Below are 22,805 nucleotides of genomic sequence, written 5' to 3'. Positions count from 1 at the left end.
ATTTGAGGGTGGTTAAGTTTTGTGGAATTCCTATATTACCAGATGTCTGCTTTAGTGTAGAACAGACCAGTCTTGGTAACACATCGTTTTTCTCTCATGCAATTCCTAATGCAGTTTAGTAGTCATAAGGTTGGTATTCTGCAGCATGCAATCTAAACTGGCATTTTCTCCCGAATCTTTGCATATTTTAACTTTTGCTACAGTAACTAGGAATATTTTCTACTTCTATGTTTAGAGTAGAACGGACAGAATTTCTACTAATCACTTGTCATCATGTGCAATTTTTTCCTTTACTATGTAACTTAGGTAAAAAAATCTAAAAATTTTTGATGTAATGGGGAGAGGTGATTAATTTCTAACATACTGGAAAGTTTAGTGCTTTGAATTATCAAGAAAGTTGACTAGGCTTTACCTACAGCAAGGACTTTTCATAGAGACATTTAGGTTGGAAGAGACCTTTAAGATCATCGAGTCCAACTGTTAACTCAGCACTGCCACCACTAAACCATGTCATTAAGTGCCATGTTGACATGTCTTTTAAATACCTCCAGGGATGGTAACTCAACGTCTTCCCTGGGCAGCCTGTTCCAATGCTTGACAACCCCTTCAGTGAAGAAATTTCTCCTAATGTCCAGTCTACACCTCCCCTAATGCAACTAGAGGCCTTTTCTTTTTGTCTTATCACTTGTTACTTGGGAGAAGCGACTGACTCCTCCCTTGCTACAACCTCCTTTCAGGTAGTTGTAGAGAGAGATAAAGTCTCCCTTCAGCCTCCTTTTTCACAGAAAACCTGTAATTCCATCAATGGTTTAGAAGATCACTGGGGCTACTGCCTTGTGTGGAGATACTACACACTTTCTGTACAATTTTGGCTTTAAGGAACCAGAAAATACTGAAGTGCATTTCAACAGTCAAAGATACAGGGGTTTTACAATTTTAAACATTTCCATTGTGTGGTCTGTAGGTCCAAATTTGGAGCAGTTAGTAGTGTGAACAGTGGAGACAAAATACTCTTTGAAAGGAGTTCTGTATGTAATTGTGGATAGTTAAAGCATCTTATGTAGTTAATTTAGCTACATGATTTTATTGTAAATTCATGGCCTGATTTTCAGATTTGGTAAGCATCTGCCATTCCTGTAAGATTCAGAGGTAATTGGATGTAGCTAGTACTTCAGAAAAATGAGACCAGTCATATTTTTCCCTTAACCCTTTTTTAAAAAGATGAAGACCTTTGTATTTGAACTTTTCAATTCTGTGTTCCAATTTTTATGTGTTTGAAAAAACCATTTTTTTCTCCTGAGCCATACAGGACAGCTTTTGTTTCTTGCAATTAGAACAGCCTTTTTGAAGGATTTCTTCCAGCAGATTCTAAAAAGGTCTGAAGTTTATTTCTTAACAAATTATCCTTCATTGTAGAACGGAATTTGGAAAAAATACCTGAATTTCTGTCATCTCTGAAGAAGGAACTGTGGATACTAATTCTTCTGTGAAAAACATAAATTAGAATATAAATACTTTTATACGTATTTCAGCAGGTGTGACAAATGTTGGCACTATGTTGGCATGTGAACAGAGAAGTTCAGTTTCACACCTGTGCATTTCTGGGCTCCACCACTGCATTAAAGAAAGATTTCATTTAGGTTCTGATCATATAGAATGATCCATGTGTTTTCAGTCTTATGTTTTTTTCTTTTTAATAAATATCCTTAAATGAAAATTGCATTTATGTTTCTTAAGAAATGCATTTGACTTCTGGATCCCCCGGGGTGTTACAGACCATCGCTGTGGGGATGAGTAGATCACAGACATGGGACTGAACAGATCTAGTTTTTACGTAGAAGTCCCTGAAGATAAAAACTTGGAACATGAACAAAATGTAGAAACAAGCTGTACTCTCAGCAAAAATCACTTTGAACAGAAATGTTTTCAGGCGATGTGGCGTCAGCAAGTCTATTATCAAAAACAAAAGTCGCAGTGCTGTGGGCAGGCTGTACAGGCTCCAGCACAGGCAGATCGAAAATTCTGATTCACAAGCAGGCATTTCAGGAACTGGGTGGGAACTCGCAGTGCTATGCTTGGGGAATTTTCAGGTGTTTCTGCTGGTCACACGTCTGACCTTTCTTTTGCTGGATGCAGGGGCTTACCACCTCCCATGGCATATTTACAAGTTGCTGGGGTTTTGGGTAGCAGCATTTTGCTTTGTCTTGAACCATTCAAATTGTACACTGTCCAAGAGATGCACCACCCACCTGTAGTATTGCTTTAGTGCTCTCCTGTTGTCCTTGATGGCAAAGAGAAGGAAGGTTTAACAAGAGGAAGCATACACAAAGCTCTGGCAGTCTATGGGAACCACTGGACTCCATAGTTGCAGAAGCTGCTGTACCTTAAGAAATATAAGAACTATTTAGAGGCTTTTATCCTGTGGCTGAAGCTTTTCATGGATATAGCAGCAAATGCAGATGTCTTCCCATACTGTTAAGTGAATGAGTTGCCTATCACCAAGTTTTACTCTTTTCCAATCTGGCAGGTTGGAGCGGAGGTGGGTCTGTTGTGAGAAACAAGAGAGTCCTTTCCCATCAGCTGGAGCAGCAGCGCAGCATTGTTCATTATGTCTACCAGAACATGCTGGGAGGCTCCATTCGGGCACCACTCAGGCAGGTGAGGAGTGTCTCCTTCATGACCTGTTGGACATAACTCCCTACATAAAAAAACCTTCAACACAAGCAGGAAAACTTAAAGGGGCTTAAAGTTCTCCTCCTATACAGTTTGTGGCTCCAAGTCTGATGCACTCTTATGTTTCTTAGTTGTGTAAAATGCAAGAGATGAGATGGCTTTCCCTTCTGGTTGACCCAGCCCTGTCATCTACATTTTATCCTCTGTTAATTCAGTGCTTCCTTGAATCATGTTTAAACTTGCCCAGTTTACCAGCTGAGTAATTGCACAGTGGTACATTTGCGTGCTGCTCTGACTGTTTTGTCATACTATTCTTGTATCCACTCTGCTTTGCTAATCTTGTCAGGTTTAGTGTTGATTTTTACCTCTTCACAGATGTAGTCCATCAAGTCCATAATGTTTTACTGTTTTCCAGAGCCGTACACCTTTCATTTGAAAATTAACTCTTTCTGTAACATCTGTAGGTGGGAGGCACTTGGGCTAGCTTTATCTTCCTGATGATTTATGTATTTTAAGTGTCCAAATGATAAATTGCCAAGCTCATCGAAGCAGTACCTGTTTTTCAACTGAACAACAATGCAATATGTCATGGTTTCTCATTCCCTATTTCAAGTGTTCTGTTCACCCCTATGCTGTGTAGTTGAGCTGCAGACAAATTGGATGGAGGACCATAATATTGTATCTCTGGATGACATGTAACATTTTGAGATGCTCAGTAAAGACATAGATAATCATAAGTGCCTTTTCCTGGTGTGGAGGCATGTTCTTCTCCCTTGTTAATTACTCCGCATTTTAGCTCAGCCCACAGTCTCCTAACCCTGTACATCATTTAAAATATGGTATCTCTCAGTTCTCTGTTGCTTTCTAAGTGCTGTGGCTGATGTGGATTTGTGTGGTCACAGGCTGTTCCCCTCGGGTTCAGCATTCATCCTCTTCATTTTACAGAGATGTTTAGAATTTTGTGTGAACGTACTAACACTAATGACAATTAGAAATTGTTAGCACTTGTCATTCAGAGAATCTCAGGGATGCCTGCAAAAGTCATAATTCTCTTTACCTTTTTAACAGTGTCTGCAGTTGCCTTTTCTGCGTTCTCTTGCCTCATATCGCCTCTTTCGAACAGCAAGTCCCTTTGACAGGAGAGTGACATGCTTGGAATGGCATCCAACACACCCCAGTACAGTAGCTGTCGGTTCCAAAGGTGGAGACATCATCCTTTGGGACTATGAAGTACTTACTAAAACGTGCTTCATAAAGGGGGTAAGCCTGTGTGTGTGTGGAATGGGTGGGAGGGAAAACTGGAATACCACAAAATACTGCAGATAAAAACTAAGGTCTGTTGTGAGAAGCACATAAGGGTCTTGGGTTTAGAGTAGTCTGTTACAGGGCAGGACTGAGATGCAACAGCATATCTGTTCCTAAGTCCCAGACTCTTCTAGCACTGGGGAGAACTGAGGCGTGGTGATTAAGTTCATAATGAAGCAATACTTGGTGTGTGCTCAGTGGAAAAATAATACAGCAACTGGTAAAACAGTTGTCTTAAAGGGATGCCAGAAACGACTAGGCAGAGAGGGTCAGTCTGCCTTAGGTCTTGATCTTTCTCACCTTTTATTGTATTAGATGAAGAAACATCTTTGAGTGGGGAGAGACAAAGTGCCTTTATCTAAAGGGAGAAACTAAGGTAGAGTGAATGGTTTATACAGCTGGCATACCCCCTTGTTGCTTTTTTCAGCCATTTCCATTCCAACAGGGGCTCAAAGACTTTTTAACTTTTATTGCCTTTCTAAATTAACATAAATATACATTGAGAGATCTATCCTCCAGTAATTCCAGAGTAATATTTCTCTTTTTGTAAACAGTGAAGTGCAAGCCAGCAAGGAATACCTTGCCTGGGGACTGAAGGAGTTGCATATTTGTCCTCTAGGAGGGCTGCTGTCTAGACAGCCGTCATGTGGGAGACATGGTTATCTTTGCCTGTTTAGAGGACTGTGGTGTGTTTCACTGTTGTTGTTATAGACATAGCAGTGAATGCAGACTTACAGAACACACTTTTCTCCTTCCCCATCACTCAGTGGATTTTTCTTTTGTTCATCCCCTTCCTTGTAGATGGGAGCTGGAGGGGCCATCACAGGAATGAAGTTTAACCCTTTTAACCCTAGTCAGCTGTACACTTCATCAGTTGCCGGCACTACCACCCTGCAGGATTTTAATGGCAATACTGTCCGGGTCTTCACCAGCACCGAGGACTGGGAGTAAGAACACAGTAATGCTTTGGGCCTCTGTGTCCTGCTGGCAGGAGCACTACAGGGAGAGAGAGAGAGAGAGAGAGAGCGAGAGAGAGAAAGAGAGAGAGAGAGAGAGAGATGTTTGTCTTGAATATGTGAGAGCTGGGCTTCCTCTTCCCCACATACATGTCTTTATCCTCTGAATTTCAGGGAGGCTCATTCTTTTTATTTTTCCCTGAAATGGGGTAGTGGGTAGGAGAGAGCTTTTCTTCACCGAAGGGGAGGGACTCTTTGATTCTGCTTACTTCCTGTTGTACATGAGAGAGTGAGGGTGCCAGTGGCTTTCCTCAGCTGTCTGTTCTTAAAACTTCCCAAAACTCAGTGCTCTACAGACCTTCTAACCTCTTCACCTGCTAGCAGTGCTGCTTGTTGTCAGATGGTTTTTACATGACAATTCATAGTTCTCTCCGTGCTTCTCCACTAATGCCACTGACTTCAAGCAGTGCATGCCATAAGGATCACACCAATTCATTCCACCTAGCTTTTGGTGCTTATCCAAAATACCAAAATTAAGAGTCTGGGCTCCTTTAGTAATGAGTGAAAAGGGGAGATGAATTGTTAGAGGCAGCTCTAAGAATTACCTTCTCAGACTGTTGCTTTTTCTGTGGACTCATGAGGAAGCCTCAACTCTCCAATTAGTTACTTCCATTCAGTGCTTAAAGGTAAGTGAGAGAATTTGGATTAGCTTCTGCATTACTTTTCCCCACTTGATTCTTTCCGGGTGGCAGCTTTTACGGTTGTTTTCCAAATTGGCTGTTCACCTGCAACCTTGTAATAGCGCAGAAAGTGAACCCAGGTAGTGCTGGGATGACTGGCCAGGTGAGCAAGGAGAGATAAACTGGGTCCTGGGACACAAGGATCCCAGTGGGATGCCTGTCACAGTGATGATGCCTGGATTTGAAAGGGCATGCCATCCTCCTTCCACTGCTGTGAGGACAGGCAGGCTCTATGGGTGGGCCTTTTTTTAATCTTCATTGGCTTCTTGAAATCTAGTATTTACAGTAAGACCTTAAGTAGTTTTTCTTTGAGCAGCAGATGGAGTGCACTTGAGTATCAAAGAGTTTGGGGAATCCCAGGTACTGGTCTTCTTCTCTGTCATTGCGTAGGGTTTCCAAGTTTCCTCAGCAGACAGGCTGGGGGAAAACAACATAACAATATGACATAACACAAGATTCCTGTGCCACGGGGTTAGCAGTAAGATTTCTCTATGCAACAGTCTCATCCTGCCTGTTGGTACCTTGAGAAAGACCAGATACAGCCTGTGGGTAACTAGTGATGAAGTCTCTCTAAGAAAAGCTTGGGGCTGCACTGTCATGAGATTTTTTGTGGTTTATGCATGGGATGGTGCTGGTTTTGCTTGTGATCTCCTAAGCCTGGTTTGAGCCAGGTGGTTCCCTGCAGATTAGTCCTATCTCCATAACAGAAGCAGCTGCTAATGAGGTTTGCAGTGCAGTGTGGTGAGGGTGAACTTAAAAGGCTCAGAATGTATGTAACCAGATTGGAAACAGGTTAGAAAAAAAGTTCTTATCTATCTTCTCTGCCTGAAAGCAGTGCTTATGCCTAGGGAAACTGGCAGTGTGTTCCAGGAGGTGACTTGTATTAAGATTTTGTCTTCCACTCTAACCTTGATGCCTCTTGGCTTTGTGTGTATTTCAGAAAGGGGCTGGAGATTCTCTTGGAGACATCAAGTTCAGTCCTTATGAGGCAGTGAAGCTTTATGTGGCATCAGGTGATGGCACCCTAAGTCTGCAGGACCTTGAGAGCAGAGCGGTGCAGGTGATCTCTCGTGCCCCGGACTGTGGCCATGAGCACCATAATGTTTGGTGAGAAGAGGGCACTGCAAGGTTGAATCTCTGTTCCTTGGGGTTAATGCTGCACTACTTCTTCAGGTCTCTAACATCTTCATCTTTGCCAGTGTTAGGAGACTTTTGGTATGAATTAGTCCCAGGGGGAAGCTTGGAGACAGTCCTGATCCTGACCTAGCACTGCAGGGTGGTGACGGGCAAGGCAGCACAGGGCACTTACACTTTTACGGTAGCTGAGCGTGCTGCCTGCATCTTCTGGTGTTGCTTTCTGGTGATGCCATCTTGTATCTTGCAGATATTGATAGCTTTTCACTTTATAAAATGTGAGGTGAGAAGAGCAGGGTAACTTCCTCCTCTTCATTGTTGCCACTGGTCTGTTTTGTCTGTAGCAGCTCAGGTAGCATAGGAAAGCCACAAAACATTCCTGTGCCATCTTTCAGGTTATTGAGTTTACCCTGTGGCTTCTGGAGACTTCAGGCTCACAATGTTCATTTCCATGGCCTTGAATTCTTAGAATAATTTATCTTACAAGTAAAGTTTTCACAACAAGTGCCCAAAGGATCCCAGCTTTATTCTCACTGCCCTTCCCCTCCCAGCAGAGCTGGGGTTAAGACCTTTGTCTTTATCAGATAAGTTTCTATTAAGTTTTGTTTCCTAGAGCACGAAGCTGAGATAGTTTGAGGTGCAACTTTTCAGTACAAAGCTTTTGTTTTTACTGCTGCTTCAGTGTTTTGTGGAAAATGTAATTTTAAAGCTGTTTCTGCACATTTGTTGTTGTCCCAAGGGTGTTCTGATCTTTCCCAAGGTATGTTCACGTGCAGGCACCAAGTGGCTCTTCAGCCTCTATTATGTTTCACTGTCCCAATATGTTACATTCCATCTAGTGAGGACTTTGAAAATGCCTAGGAAGTTATTTCATTTTCAGTCACCAACAGAAAGCATTGCTGATAAGCCGTCCTTCTGATACTCAGGCCCACACCATCGGGCAGGAGATTGCAGTTACAGTCTGTTGCAGTCTCCCTTGTCAGGGATGAGATGTGAACCAGAGCTCCACTACCTTCACTTTCCTGTGGGAGGAGCACTGATTTTGTGTCTTTCCCTCTAGTTGCTGGTACTGCAGTGTGGATGTTTCTGCAAGCTGCCGTGCAGTGGTGACAGGTGATAATGTGGGCAACGTGGTCCTGCTCAGCACTTCTGGTGAAGAGGTTTGTATGGCTCCATGCAGCATCATCTCTATGGGAATCTTCATGTGCTTTCCTACACTACAGGGACCCCAAAAAGAGGAGCAAGTGCCTTGCAGATCAGGAGATGAGTCCACCCATTGTCTGGGTAGTGCGAAGTCCTCCACTTCTGCCATCCATTAGACATTTTCACATTGTTGAGTGTGAGTCCCAAACAGGGACTGTGTCATGTGCTATCCCTTCCTTACCATATTTGCTACTGGCCAGAGTAATTATAGGGTAATGTGAAAATGTGAGCACCCTCTGCCAACAACCTTCACATTTCCAGAAACTTAGTGCACTGATGGGAGTCATTTGAGAGATACTGCTTTGATGTACATCCTTCCATGACCTAGGAGTAGGCACACAGCCGTAACGCAGTGAACTTAGGGATGGAAATCGCATTCCTGCCGTTAGACACAAGAGGGCAGGCAGAGACAAGACTGAAGCAGTGCAGACACATAGGAGAGAATAGTTGGAGTGGACCCTGCTTCAAGAGCCTGCTGTACTGCCACACTGGCATTGCCATGTCTCCTGCCTGTAAGGGTAACATCTGTAAGAGTTTGCCACAAGGCAGTTGTGTAAATTAGCGGGCAGAGTCAGAAGTGCTCCAAATTCTTTGTTGTTATTCAAGGTTAGTTGCTTACTTTCCTTTTTTTTTTTTTTCTGAAAGAATGTGACAATCTTTTTTGCACTTGGGAGATACCTATTATTCTAGGGAGGATGGGTCAGCTTCAGCCTTTTGATTAAAAATAATCTTCTGGCTTTGGATAGAAATTTATTCATGGCCAGTTTATATTTATTTGTTGTTTTTAATTTGACCTACACTCATGTTTCTTTGCTGATATGTTTCTAGAAGCCAATTATATCTCCTCTCACCTCCTTCCATGAACCAGGGATTACATCCTCCTTTTTCACATCTGTAATAGATTGGTGGATCACAGTTCTCCTAGAATTAAACAGTTATTTCCCAAGGTCATTGTTTTCCTTTTTTGTTTCCAGTGAACAAACTCTTGGTGTATTTTAAAAGTTCAGTTACTCTGTAAATGTGAGACCTCTTTACCCTGTAGTAGTAGATTATTCCATTTCTTTACTCCAGACCTTGGTCATTTTTTTTCTTTATGATTTTCTGTTTGCTGCAGATTTGGAAGCTGAAATTGCACAGGAAGAAAGTGACTCATGTAGAGTTTAACTCCCGATGCGAGTGGCTGTTGGCCACAGCATCTGTGGATCAGACAGTCAAAATCTGGGACCTCAGAAACATCAAAAACAAAATGAGCTTTCTTCATGTGCTTCCTCATGAGAAACCTGTCAATGCAGGTAAGTTGAGATAAGGATTTAATTGCATGGATATCTGCAGAGAGTCCACTCAGCTCAGGTTTTATTGTGGTGGCAGTGTGAGGTTTTACTCAGATTCCATTGGGAGGAGGGCATTGGGAACGTGTGGCCAGAGGCAGGGAGGTGGATAGGGCAGCTGCAGTATGTTCTTAAGACTTGACATACAAACTGTGGCGCTGTACCTTGGAAGCATCAGCAGTGGCTGAGATTAGGAAACTGAATTTATTGGAGCAGTCCTTTGACAAAAGCAGAGCATAGGACTCTGTTTCTTGGGTGCAAATTTACCAGTTCATGGAAGTCCAAACTGCAGATGACTGTCTCATTATTCCACTGCCTTTTCATTTGGATGAGTGTGTTCCTTTCTTCGCAATGTCTCCTGTGATTCTGAAATGAGACTAATAATTCTTCCTAGGTAACTCCGCACTGTAGGTTTCAGCTTACTTCATGTAAGAGCCTTGAGTTTGTTTGAGACAGGTAAAGCCTTGTTTGTTGAGACACACAGCCATATTCAAATCCCTATTAAAGAAGTAGCAATGGCTTTTCAATCAGAGAAATGTGACTTTTCCGTTTCATATCAGTCACAGCATTGTGATCTTTAATTTGCCTTGCTGTCCCCTCTCCTAGCTTACTTCAGCCCAACAGATGGTGCAAAGCTTCTGAGCACAGACCAGCGCAATGAAATCAGGGTTTACTCATCTTCAGACTGGACCAAGCCACAGCATCTGATTCCACATCCACATAGGCATTTTCAGCACCTCACACCTATTAAGGTGAGTTAAGTCTCAGAGGAGCATCACGCTTAGTACTAGCAGCCAGCTGTAAATCAGAAATGGCCTGATTGCTGGTCAAGACGCTACATTTGTGGGTGGATATTTACACTGCTGCACCTTCCAGTGGAGCACTGTTCCTCAAGCTGTGGGTGGGATGTACACAGTGTTGCTCAGTGTCAGTTGTCTGGTGTCAGTACTGAGCTCTATCCCTTTCTCTAAACTCTGCATCGCTCTGCTCTATGACTAGGCAACATGGCATCCTCGCTATGACCTCATTGTCGTAGGTCGCTACCCAGACCCCAAGTTCCCAGAGTACACAATGGATGAGCTACGAACTGTTGATGTATTCGATGGAAACACCGGAGAGATGGTTTGTCAGCTCCACGATCCAAATGCTTGTGGTATCATCTCGGTGAGTTGAGCACTGCAGCTAGAAGGGTGACTGTGTACTGAACACTGCTGTATCTCTGGGAAGGAGGTATGGGTTAGTGACTAGAATAATATCCTCTTTACTTGTGATAGACTCATGCTGTCATGGGATATGGCTGCCAGCTAAAGCTGCTGATTCAAGCAGGGCTAGTCCATGATCATCTATGGGGGTTTTGTGATGCTCCTAGGGAACACTGGGTTTTCCAGATGGTTTGTTGCTGTTATATAAGCTGTGGTGCTCTTATGACTGTTACATAAGCAGTGATGCTCTTACAGACTGTGATTGTGTTTTCATTTTCAGCTCAATAAATTTAACCCTATGGGAGACACTCTGGCTTCTGGCACGGGTAAGTAAAGAGAAATCAGGGTACTAAGCATGGGTGGATTCCAGTCCCAGAAAAGGGCTGACTTGTTACTCTGTACTAAAGCAAGTTGTAAGAGGGGGTTTCCCAAATCCCACTTGCCAGTAGTCCTCTATAAATTCCTACATCTGTAAAATAGATTAAGACTTTCTTTTCAGTCTTACACCTTTGCACTTGGAAAACAGGTCATCTCCTGTGAAACATTCATGAGAATATCAAGTCCAGAGGAGCGGGAAGCCTCCTGGCAGCAGGGAGCCGCTGCCACCTGCCGGCCATGAAACAGTAGAAGAAAACAATGGAGGGGGGAAAGCCTTTTTCTGCTAGGGTTTCCCTTAATTTAATTTATCTCATTTCCTAGGCTGCAGAGCCGAGATTACTGGTTTTTGCAGGCTGTATGGGACAGATGAGATTAGAAATTACTTCTATTTCTTAGTTAGATGGGATTTCTATGGCTGTGTGAAAATAGTATCTGTAGTAACTATTTTTGCATTCTCTGTATCTTGGAAATACCTTAGAACAGACAAAGCCCTTTGAATTTCTGACTTTTAAGTGACATAGCCTAAGGTATTGTGTTTGATGTAGAATTTCTGATGTACAGTGTTTAATTTTTCTTCTCAGGCTTTAATATTCTGATTTGGAGCCGGGAGGAGATGGTGGCCAAGAAGCAAGAACATCTTTTGAAAGCCATGACAGAACAGGGGATTGGAAGCTGGAATTCATCCAGACGTGGAGGGCAGAGGCAGGCAAACCCTGGCACAAGCAAACTCAAAGCTAAGTTATTGTCTTGGGAGCTGGACGAGATGAGAACTAAAAACAATGATTCTAAATCCAAGGGAAGAAAGCGAAAAGGGAAGGATCTAGAGAAGTGATTTAGTATTTGGATCCTTTCTGAATCCCAGGGTACAAACTCAGTTGTTGCCAATGGGCAGTATAAGCTGTACAGGGCATTAGATTTTGTTCCTCCTCCCTGGATCTGATCTTGGTTCCCTCATCCTCTTGGCTTCCCCTTCTAGAAAGTTGTGTCAGTACTTGGTTCCTCCTGCAAATGGAGTTACCACTTATTTTCTGAGGCACTAGGAAAACTTCAAAGATGTTCTCAAATCCTGCTGAAGTTACTGCTTCCAATCTGCCATATCTGCTTGTCATCACTTGTCAGAGGTTACCATTTCCTGTAGTCTGCTTTAGAGAAGCTCATGGTAGGGTCCCTAGCCTGTTCTAGTCCAAATGAGTTGAGAAACCATTTGCTACCAGGATTTAACATCCTGAAAAGGTAGAATGTTTACAAGGCTGAGGTGATGGATAGCTCAGGTAGCCTAGGAAACACCATATGCAAGCTTCTTGGAAAATGTTTGTCAAGACCTCAGGCTTAGCCTGTTCTGTGCTTGCAGCTATTTAACTGGACCACAAAGAACATGATGATGCCAGAGGTGTCTACCTGCCTCATGGGATGCAAGGGTAGTATGGAGCTGGGCCTACTGATTCTGTAGTTTCTATTGTCAGAGTTCTGGGCTCTTTCTTGCCACTGATTAGGCAATTTTTTTCACCCAGGTGCTTCAGAATGTTGGATAAAAGTGTTATAAAGCAAAAATGAGGAATTTCTTCCAAACACCCCTGCTTAGAGCCAAATCTCAAGACTGTTGTTAAAGTCTAAAGTTTTGCTTTTTCTGATTTGTTTACAAGGCTGCCCAGGGCCTTGCTGCTGTCCCAGAGGTTGATGGATGGGATGGGCTCCAGGCCTGCGCAGATTCTCCATGTTCACTTTTATAGTTTTGCAGTATTAATAAAGTTTTGTATTAAACTAAAATTCTTTGATACAGAGTGGCTGCCTTGAGTATTCTGCTGAACTGCATTTGTAGGGGAGAAGAAGTTTGAGACCTTTCTGCAAGAGGGCTGCGAGACCTAGAACAGTGGTGGAAGTACCAGTCATAGTACTGGGTCTGAAATGGACCCCTTCAAGTAGGGCAGGATGCATTATCAGCTCTATCTTTGCATAGCTGCTGCAGTCAAAAATAGCTTATCTCGATTCTCCCTGGGCTATATGTGGGATTGTGAAACAGGGAATTCCTTTGGGAGAGGATATGCTGCAGTAAGTTCTGCCTGTTTTCCAACACTGAGCACACTGGTGCTAGCCCCATGAACTGTAAGAGAAGATGACGAGTAGAGTTCAGCACGAATTTGATTTTAATAATGAAATGTATTGGAACAATTACAGGAAATCATTCACAGTCAAAATGTCTAAATCATAGAAACGTTTCCTTTGTGTGTGCAAAATTTGGTGCCTTTAAAAATAACAGGTCTGGTCCTCTGCAATGCACTTTCTATTACCCCCTTCTTGTGCCTGTTCTCACAGGCAGGAGCTTTTTTTTTTTAATGACTGTCTTGCTGTGCAGGAGACCTAGTTTATATCTTCAGCGGACAAAAAGGTGAGGAAGATGCTGAGAACAGCAAGCTACTTCTGCTGATTTACAGTTCCCATGGTGGCAGATGCTGATTATGGTGTGGGGAAAAGTCCCCATGGTACTCCTTAGGGCAAGAAAAGGAAATGTCTGTAACCTAAGAACTGGCTTCTGCTGCCAAGAGGGGAAGGGAACTGCACCAGAAGGGGAAGTAAAAGTGGGAAGTGAATGTGCAGCATCACCATGTGAAGAGCCTGTGCTTCTGGTGCCCGCTGCAGTCTCATTTTTTGCCAAAAGCGACAAGGCAGGTAGTGAACACTTGGCGTGAAGGTCCCTGCAGCAGCTGCAGTCACTGAAAGGCCAGCCAGGAGAGAAGGAATCACACTTTGGACAAAATGCTGAAGTGTGGCAATTAAAGGAATACAGTCACCTGCCAACTCTGATCCTTAATGGCGGTTTTTTGATTGATTGTTGTCCATCCAGTAGGGAAGACAGGAAGAAAAACTACAGAACTCGGCATTTAATCGTCTTAGGTAAACAGCTCTGCTACATCTCTTAATTGCAGCATAAAAACATTCTGCTAATGAAGCATATTCCTTGGGCTGAAATCTGGACTGCCTGCAGTACTGGATACTCACTTGAGTTGGACTTACTCAAGCCCGAACTTACTTGAAGTTCAGAGGTGGGAAGTAAAATTCAAACTTTGGATCTGTAGAGAGAATCTAGCTTTCCTATCTATGGGGACTTTCCTTTCTAGAGCCAACACTGCTCAAGAAATGGAGCGTGGGTTTGCTATGGTTGCAGGAATTGCTCTTACGAGCTTTGGGTTCTATGGTTCTACTCTGAGCTGAATCCTAGGAACTACTGCCAGGTTTTCAATCTTGCCCTGATTTCAGGCCAGTCCTCTCTTGAGCCACAGGGTGAGAAGGGAAAAAAAGACCAGCTGCCAACAGCAACTACTTGGCAGCAGCCACTTGGCAGCAACCTCAAGAAACACTTCCACTGTCTCCCATCATCTGCAGCAGTTCCCTCTGCATGGACAGGAGATGAATCTTGGTGCATCGCTGGTGAGCTGTGCCCTCAGCTCCAAGCCCAGCCTTCCCACCATCAGCAGCCTTATGGTGTGAGGGAAAAGCACTCGAAACAGGTTGACACTGAAAAGAAATGCAGCTGGATGTGGCAGCTGCTGGAGGCCGAAGCTTCTTTGCCAGAGTCATGATGAGTGGTAACATTTACAATCAGTTGAAAGGACGAAAACTTGAACTGGCCATGTTGTTACCCAGACTAGGTAAGCTGTATGAGGACCAGGGGCACCACACCGTATACTGGCTTCAAAATTAAGGTGTTACTTCTACTAGAGCAGCTTAGTCCTTTTTCTCTGGGATGTCACCTTTAGAAAGCATCCAAAAATCAAGTCCAGCTTTGTTCTGGGAAGCAAAGGCCAAAATAGAAGGCAGCTCAGTAAGTGAAGGTGCCCAATCATTCTTAGGGGCAACACAGCTCCCTGCTACTGCCTGGGAAGGAGCTGAAGCAACTGTCAGGCCTGCTCTTCTCCCTCATTGGAAACATGCCGGTAGCCGGGGGGCTGAGACTGTATGCGAAAGAGTACAGTCAAGAGGAGGATTATAAGGAGAAGGAGAATGGATCCACACACAGCCAAACCCACAAACAGTTCTGCAAGGGAGAAAACAAGTGGTCAGCATGGTATTGTCCAAGCTTTCCCCTTCTGCCACACTCTGGTCCAGCCTGGGCTCACCTGTGTCATGGATGCTGCTGGCTACCTTGCATTCTTGCTCCCAGTCCTGGGGAACAACAGGATCTGTGAGTTGCAAGAATCTTTGCAGTGGGCATTTATGCTCACAGCCAGGGATTGTCAGAGGGAAAGGTTCCTTCCCACTCTCATTCCGGTAAAACATCTCCACGGAGAAGTTACTGAAAACAAAACACAAGAAGATGTGTTTTCATCTTTTTTTTCTCTAGCTTAAGTCATCCCTTCCCAAAAACTCAGTGTGCACACCCTTTCCTTTCATAAGTTTTCCTCGTGAGAGTCTGCCACTAGGAGCAAGACTGCATGCCCCTAGGGTGGAGCCTGGCCTAGGTATCTAACTCTTGAGGTGAAATCAGAGCAGACGTCTTTACTGCAGCCCTCACCCATCATCCTCTTGGTACAGTTCAAATAAATGACATGAGGCGTATGGTGCTTGGATCTTGTTGTAGACATCTAGAGCCATCTGCAGTGCCACAAGTGTGCTGTCATGCTGAGAAAGAGGGAAAAAAACCAAATCAGTCATCCTTATGGGTGTGGCAGGGCAGCTCAGACCGTACCAGCTGAAGGGACGTCACCTTTGTAACTTCCATTTGGAGAAAGGGAGAGGAACTGTACTGCTAGAACAATGATCTGTGATGGAGGGGGGAGGGGAGGAAGTGAAACACAGCCGTATCTATCCTGCATTGTTTTTTAAGAATTAATCTCTAGAGAGCAGTTTGGGAGAGATGTTTGGCTTTCCAGGCAGTAGGCTGCTGGAAAGGGGAGATGACTGTATCTATGTTTCTGAAACATCACTCTAGAATCTACCCATCTACTAAGTAAATACAGCAGTGGTTCCCCAAAGTCTGCCAGTCTCATTCGTGAGCCTGAGCTAAAAGGAACAAAGCACACATTGGGAGTTTTCATCAGGGGTCCCAGAAGAATGATGCCAGACACTGCACCTCCCACCCAGCCAGAGGCAAAGATGCATGTCCTGAGCACTGCATAGGCTGTAGAGAAGCTAGAAAGGGTTAAAACTATCACCAAGCCCCAATCCCCTGTGGAGCACGAGGAGATGGCTATAAACTAGCACCTAGCTCAGACTTACTGCTGAATAGGCAAGTAGTTTCAGGTTCTGATGGGCAGAAACATTTGCTGCTTTGGTTAAGTTTCTCCTTATGTGATCCAGCAGGACCCCTGAGGAAAGAGAACAGCTGGTAAGAGGCAAAACCCAGACAGAGCAGCATGAGGCTCCCGCCCTGGTGCACTCACCGCCTTGCAGACGAGCTTTTTCTTCCCGATTGTGGATCCCAAACAGAAATTCAAAACCAAAGTCTTTTAGTTGCTTCAACTGCATCATGACATCTGGTGTCACCCATACAGGCAAATCCATTTTGTGGGCTTGCTAGAAAGAGAAACAGAATACAACAGAATACTCAGCTGCAGGTAGCACAGATTGCACATTACTCAGAAGAGTGGGAGGGTGTCTGGAGCCCTGCCCATACAGCTACAGATTTCCTATACTCTTAAATATGCAATATGCCACTTTCCTATTTATGCTTCTGACCTCACACTGCTGTACTGCATACAAAGGATATATGTGGGTTTTAATGTTGTTTTAGAAACTAATAATGAGAAGCATAAAGTTTACAATCTAGGAGCTATATTTCTGTGAAAGCACAACTGGAGTGCAGGGTTATGTTGTAACACTGAAACCATAATCTTAGGGCATTAACTTTACATGTGGCTGATTCTGCCCTGCAGATGGCATGTGGTCAAAGAGGAAAAAAAAAAAAAAAGATAAGTGAGTGAACACAAACTTGGAGTTTCTGGTGTACCTGCAGTACAGTTTCCTTGAAGGCTGTGTGGGCCACTGAAGGGCACTGGAGAAAGTTAGGAAGTGCTCTGTGGCCGTAACAATGGGATGCACCACTGACAAAGCCCTGTACTCAAACCCCAGAAGCCAGAAAACTGGGAAGCAAGAGAAGAACTTGCTTTGCAGCCAATCCATTACAAGAAAGGATTAGTTATAATGGCAGACAAACAGCAGTTGTGGTTTCCCAACACTGCTTGGAACAATTTTCTGTTACATATCCCATTAGACTGCCAGAAGATGAGACTGAATATCCTTAAGGGCCCATTCTGTCTGAGCGGTTCAGAGAAATTCCCATTAGCAACTCAGATATTTAGTTAGTTCTTCATTAATTTACAAAGAAAATAAATAGCTGGTAAGTTCAGCAATTTCTTGGACTTTTTTATTGTCTCCTGCCAGAATTAATCTACTGGCTCAGGTGAGAAAAACAATCCTTCTCTTCAGGGCACTGTTTGCATGACTTAGAAAAAAGGATGAAAACCAAAGCAGCTGAAGAGACTGATCAGCCTGAGAGTATAGTTCTGAGAGTGAAATTCCTCTTCCTTAAAAACATTCTGGTTTTGTTTTGGGACAGTGAGCTATTCTCCAAGTTCTTGGGGATGATAGTGGTTTTCAGCTGGCCTTTCAGGCCATTTGCAAGCTCACTAAGTGACTCTTGAAGATTTTACATTCTTGATCTCTCTGACCAAAGGATTTTTTTGTTACCAACAAAAGTTGATTCACTGTGATTGTTACAAGACAGGAGACTGGGTTTGTGACACAAAGGGCAAATTCACATAGTGCAGTGCAGCTCTGGACTGAAATATTCTTTGCTTGCAGCAACCCAAGCTGCTACTTTATACAGCAAAGTGCAATTCCATGCTGATTTATCTGTGACATCCCCAAAATAGTACATACCACTGTATAACACTGCCAGCAAGTGAAGTAGTCTTGCACCTCCATGGAATTATTGTGATACAGTGTCAAAATGCTTGGGTTTACTGCTTCTTCTTTAATTTGCTAATTTGACATGAAAGATGTCTGTAATTTACTTCATCGTGCTGTACAGTTATACACAAAGAAAGTTGTGTGTAACAACTGTAAGTCTCCTGGATACAGGACCTTTACCTTTGCATTATCACAGAACAGCTAACCCAAGTTTTGATTTTGTTTAAGCCTTCATGAGATGTACTTTCAACAAAAATACATGCAAATACAGAGTTTGGTGCACCACCCCAGATAGTAAAAGAGTAACATTTGTCTCTACGGTCTTTCTCTGACAAGGGACCTTATAATAAAGGTCAAAAACCAGATGTGAGTGAATCCCACTTAACCTAGAAGAGCATTATTTACTTTTAGAGATGGCGTTAACAGAAGCGCAGAAAGAAAATTGATTGATTTAAAGTGACAGAGAGATAGAAGTAGCACCAGGAATAGTCCTAATTTCAACTCCCAATTTAAATCATGAAGTTAACACTTCTTCAGTTTGCAGAGATCTCATTTCTACCTTACTTGACTCAGATTTGTCCAGAGAGATCTAAAGATTTCAGATTGCAGTCACTTTCTAATGACTTTCAAGAGCAGGTGGGACTTTTTCTGACTCCTGACATGATATAAGCTACAGACTGGGAGGTTATAAGGTGCAAAAACAAGTCATTCTTGACACATGCCTCTAGTGAGTGGGAACTGTTACTACTCTGAAATTAGAGGATTACTTCTAACTGTAGAGTGAAAAGTTGTTTCATGGGATTTTGCAAAATACTGTCTACCAAATCCAGTGAATTCTAAAGACCAAATTCCAGTGGCTGTAAGATGATGGCCAAACTTACTTCACAGAACAGTGTGTCATACACACTCCATACACTCTCGAGCGAGATATCCCGGATCCCAGTTTCATTTGCCACCATCTTCAGGAATTGCTGTAGGTTTGAGAAGAGAGAAAGACCTTCAATTTTCTAATCTCATGCTGTATTACATGCACTGGTATCTCTACCCTTTTCTCAGAGCTCTGATTATATAGACGTGATAATACTTTAACTACAAGCCTAAGACCACCTTATCTCATGCAAACAATCACTTACCCAATTCTCTTTGGTCTTATTTATGTATTCTGCTGAATGCCGTGTTTCAGTCTGTAGCTGTTCATACCGTGGACAGGGGGTCAAAGGGAACTTCAGTAGCTGGGCAGAGACAACAAGAGCAGCCAGGTCGCCGAGAACAGAAATACAGAATTTGCAGTCAACACGTGCAATTGTAACAAACCCCTGACTAGCAGGTGCATCTGTAAACAGCCTCAGTACTTCCTGCTGGCATACTCCAGTCTGTGGTCTGCTGGAGTGTTGCACCTGTTAAGTGAACACAGCCCCTGAATTCTCATCTTGTTCTGAGAACAGAAAAACCTCTGCAAGGTAGGTCCCAGGAGAGATTCAAGACAATCTGAATCAAGGTTGTAGCAAATATTTTCGGAGACTACACTACTTCAATACTCAATACATGTCTTTGAGATGAACTTACCCTTTCCTCAGACTCGGGCACTGTGTGCACAGGGATAGGCTGCCAGGAGATGTTAGGGTTGAACATCTGTTGTCCCTCTGGGGGATAGAGGCCTGCCAGATTGGCCTCTGCACTCATCAGCGTCCGATCATAGTCTGTGCTGCGGATGAAGATCTGCAAGGACAGGGACACGCACCATTAGTAATGCTACTGTAGGTGGCAATGCTCAGGCACAGGACCATACACTCGCCGAGGAACATTGCCAAGTGCCCTGCAGCTGCTCAAGGACAACAGGATAAAAGGAGTTGAAGTGACCAAGTCTGCTGATGTCAGCCTGTATGAAACTGTAAGGGACAGACACAAAGACACTTTGGTGTGTAATACTGGAGCGGTCTGGTCTGGATTAGTGGGATAGCCAGGTGCACTGTGCAGAGGTTACAGATAGAAAGGAGTGTGACTATGAGGAAGAGTCAGAGAAGAGCAAGATAGAGATGCATATAACAATGGTACAGAATAGGAAACGCACTATATTTACAGAGCAGGGCTGGGGCAAGCCCCTGCATTCAGTTCTCGGTTCTAGGAATGACCAGCTGTGCCCATGAAGAAAAAACGGCTTCTCCAACCTCAGTTTTTCTGTCTCAGAAACAAAGACGAGTGATCTGACTAGGAAAGGAAGAAAGAAAAGGGAGAGCTGGGATTTTATCTGATCATTGTAGGCTCTTGGGATTAATGGGCCAAGACCTATCATTCCAGAGCTCAGAAGAGAGAGATCTGAGCCAGAAAAAAGAGAAATGAGAAAAATAAAGCAATGTTCAGAAGGTCAAAATGGCAAAACTTTAGTATTCTGGTATCTGTGTACTGAAAACAGTTAAGGGGAGACTGGAGAGAAACCAGCGATAAAACAAGAGGAACAACAGGAAATCATAAAAGAATGTCCTAGAAAATAGCATGTTGAATCTGAAACAAGAATAGAAAGCCCAAAGAATCAAATACAATGTAAAGATAAGGATTCTTTTTAAATGTTAGGAGAAACATAAGAAAAAAAAAATATACACTCACAAGAAAAAATATGTGTAATATCTCTCATGTGAAACGTATCTCAGAACTTAACAGTCACAAGAAAAAAAAAACACTTGTGTTTTCTCCAACATCAATTTCTACCCACTTTTACCTCTTAACTGTGGCTTGAAAAAAATGATACTGTAGTCATTAGATGGGTTTGCTTTCATCCTTGGTAAATTCTGAAGAAATAGAACGGTAATATTTTAAAAGATAAGGATCTAATTCTTGAAGTGTCATAAAAGAAACAATTAAGCCCTGGGTGTACATGCTTTCTTCAGCACCTTCTGCCAGGGCTCCAGCTTGTCGCTGAGTCAGGTGACAAACGGTCATATGGTGTCACCCAGAGGCAACACTTCTTACATGGGAGGTTGCTCAACTCAAGCAGGAGTTCAGGCTTGGTTAGCAGAACAGCTTTTGTTTGCACACGCCTTGGTTTGTTTTTCCTTCTCAAGCAAGAGAACAAAAACAGCTTCAACTCGCAAAAGCTGTGTAAGAGTGAAGTATGTTTGGAAAGGAACTATTGAGAAAGGTTAAAGGATCTGTGTTTCAGCCAATGCTGGAAGTTTTGTTGATGAAGCAAATGTCAAAGAAGGGATGTAATCTGAACTATGTCAAGCTGGGTTCTTACTGGGGACACCTATAAGGGAAGAAACAAAGACAGAAAATTGTATGGGGATTCTTAGTACCAGCAGGGGTACTTGAGGGTTGTTGGTTCTATTTCCTTGCTTTTTTTGATATTTCACATTTTCCTCTGTGCTCAGCACACAGTTCCACAAGGGCTCTGTAACTTTTTTCCAAAGAAACGTAGCAGTTTCTCAACTATTATAAAGTGTGCCAACATTTGGTGACAGAGAGAGAAATGAATGGCTTTAGGGGACTGAAGCTGTCAATACCTTACAGGTGGAAGCAAATGACAGGGTCATTTCTGGTCAGTAACTACTGCTTATATGTACAGACTGGTGAAGTTGTACCTGAAGTGCACTGGGGAGGGCAGGACCAACACGGGCTGCATTCTTGTCAGCTACTGTGACAAAAAAAGTCTCAAAATCTCGAGTGAGAAACAAGTACCAGCTACAACACAGCACTGCTGTTTTGTTTCCTGGACTTCAGAGAAGGCGGTTCTATCAGTCTCCCAGCGGTGCTGCAGCTCCTGGATTTGCTCTGGCCGGATTTGCCTTCGCTCCCGCAGCGAAGGCAGCGCTGAGACACGGCCGACCCGCGCCCCGCGGCCAGGCTCAGCACAGAGCCTGCGTTCGGGCCCCTCTTCTTCTTCCTCCTGCGGTGGGAACGGGCTAAGGAACGAAAATACTTGGAGAGGCGGCCCAGCGCTGGCGTTTCCCTTCCCAAAGAAGCCACCCGCACCTTGGGGCGGCCGAGAGCGCCGCTGCCCCCCAGCCCCGGGCCGACACTGACCTCCTGCCGCCGGTACGTGTCGCTGAGGAAGCCGCGGTAGCGCCGCCGCAGGGCCTGGCCCAACTCCCACTGCTGCCGCATCCCCACCTGCAACGACACCGGGCGTTACCGGCGGGCCCGGCCCCCGGCCCGACTCCGGCCGCCCCGACCCGCTCGCACCTGCGTGAGCTGCCCGAATCCCTGGGGCCAGGCGCTCTCCTGGAACGGGTCCCGCGGGAAGGCCTTGATGGGCGAGCGGTCTCCGTGCCGGTACACCTGCGGGCGGCACCGCGTCACCGCGGCCCGGCCCGGTCACCCCGGCCAGGCCCGGCCGCCCCCCGCCGCCCCCCGTCCCCCTCACCAGCGTCACGAAGCGGAGGCTGCGGGCGCGGGCGGGCGGCGGCCGCAGGCACAGCGCCAAGAGCAGCAGGACAGCGCCGCCCCGCGCGGCCGCCATGGCGCTCGCACACCGCCCGGAACCCAGCACCGCGGACCGCGGGCCCGCGCGGACGCGATTTTCCAGTGCACAGCCCCGGCCGGCTCCCGCGCCGGTCCCGCCCCCAGGAGGAGGATCCCGGGACGGGACGGCCCCGCTCGGCCCGCGGAGGAGCCGTGCTGGGCCCGCCGCCGTGGCGGCGTCGACCTTTGCTGTCGGCCCTGCGGAGGCTGTGTCCCGGGCTGCAGCCGCGGAGGCGCTCGGTAGGAGCGGGTAGGGAGCGAGGGTGAAGCGCCGCGGCTCCGCGAATAAAGCGCTGCTTTCCTTCCTGCGCCGCGGCTTTGCTTTAGGACACAAGGGTTTCACGGTGTTCTGACAACCGTCTGTGCGCTTCTGGGTAAACTCCTCGTGAGCAGGAGTAGGGAAAGTGCCCTCGAGTCAGCCTGAGGATGCCTGTCTGTGGAAGTGGAAACCTGCTGCTGCTCCTGGCTCTTGGCAAAGAGGCTGCCCAGGGTTGGCGGGTTTTGCCCTGTTTTGGTAGTTTC

At 44.8% G+C, this 22,805-nt stretch overlaps 2 protein-coding genes across 11 annotated transcripts in view; one reads left to right on the top strand and one right to left on the bottom strand.

Moving 5' to 3' along the window:
• DDB2 (damage specific DNA binding protein 2) overlaps window positions 1-12,700 on the top strand; it is a 50,874-nt gene extending 38,174 nt beyond the window's left edge. For all 8 annotated transcript variants that reach the window (XM_032692181.1, XM_032692180.1, XM_032692183.1 and 5 more), the window contains 9 exons: window positions 2,528-2,658; window positions 3,742-3,933; window positions 6,615-6,781; window positions 7,869-7,968; window positions 9,126-9,303; window positions 9,946-10,091; window positions 10,339-10,503; window positions 10,822-10,867; window positions 11,501-12,700. In XM_032692181.1, coding sequence (XP_032548072.1) covers window positions 2,528-2,658; window positions 3,742-3,933; window positions 6,615-6,781; window positions 7,869-7,968; window positions 9,126-9,303; window positions 9,946-10,091; window positions 10,339-10,503; window positions 10,822-10,867; window positions 11,501-11,751 — 1,376 coding nt within the window. In that variant the 3' untranslated portion in view covers window positions 11,752-12,700. The remainder of the gene's footprint in view (window positions 1-2,527; window positions 2,659-3,741; window positions 3,934-6,614; window positions 6,782-7,868; window positions 7,969-9,125; window positions 9,304-9,945; window positions 10,092-10,338; window positions 10,504-10,821; window positions 10,868-11,500) is intronic.
• Window positions 794-22,309, bottom strand: ACP2 (acid phosphatase 2, lysosomal). Of its 3 annotated transcripts, XR_004357807.1 has the most exons (12): window positions 22,186-22,309; window positions 22,005-22,100; window positions 21,846-21,932; window positions 19,392-19,544; window positions 18,959-19,057; window positions 18,707-18,796; window positions 16,298-16,430; window positions 16,134-16,222; window positions 15,430-15,536; window positions 15,035-15,210; window positions 5,540-6,091; window positions 797-4,974 (listed from the first exon to the last, which is right to left on the bottom strand). XR_004357807.1 is itself a non-coding variant. In XM_032692194.1 (11 exons), exons 1-11 carry the CDS (start codon window positions 22,279-22,281, stop codon window positions 6,054-6,056), a joined length of 1,164 nt encoding a protein of 387 aa, XP_032548085.1. In that variant the 5' UTR covers window positions 22,282-22,309; the 3' UTR covers window positions 794-6,053. The 3 variants fall into 3 exon arrangements, 2 of the variants coding, with proteins under 2 accessions (XP_032548085.1, XP_032548084.1); XM_032692194.1 differs by having other exon boundaries at window positions 794-6,091; XM_032692193.1 differs by lacking the exons at window positions 797-4,974; window positions 5,540-6,091 and adding an exon at window positions 13,046-14,952.
• Window positions 22,310-22,805: the final 496 nt, after the last annotated feature.

Source organism: Chiroxiphia lanceolata, chromosome 6 (assembly GCF_009829145.1).
Source record: "Chiroxiphia lanceolata isolate bChiLan1 chromosome 6, bChiLan1.pri, whole genome shotgun sequence".
NCBI classification, from domain to species: Eukaryota; Metazoa; Chordata; class Aves; order Passeriformes; family Pipridae; genus Chiroxiphia; species Chiroxiphia lanceolata.
Note: the sequence above shows the minus strand (reverse complement) of the source record. Positions and strands in the feature narration are given on the sequence as shown.

What these genes read in the sequence shown, in the direction of transcription:
- ACP2 (XM_032692193.1), bottom strand. Translation starts at nt 22,281, where the DNA reads ATGGCGGCCGCGCGGGGCGGCGCTGTCCTGCTGCTCTTGGCGCTGTGC. An exon ending in GATTCGGGCAGCTCACGCAG is followed by an intron (nt 21,933 to 22,004) that starts GTGCGAGCGGGT and finishes GTGTCGTTGCAG; the next exon opens with GTGGGGATGCGGCAGCAGTG. An exon ending in TGCCCGAGTCTGAGGAAAGG is followed by an intron (nt 19,058 to 19,391) that starts GTAAGTTCATCT and finishes GTCTCTGCCCAG; the next exon opens with CTACTGAAGTTCCCTTTGAC.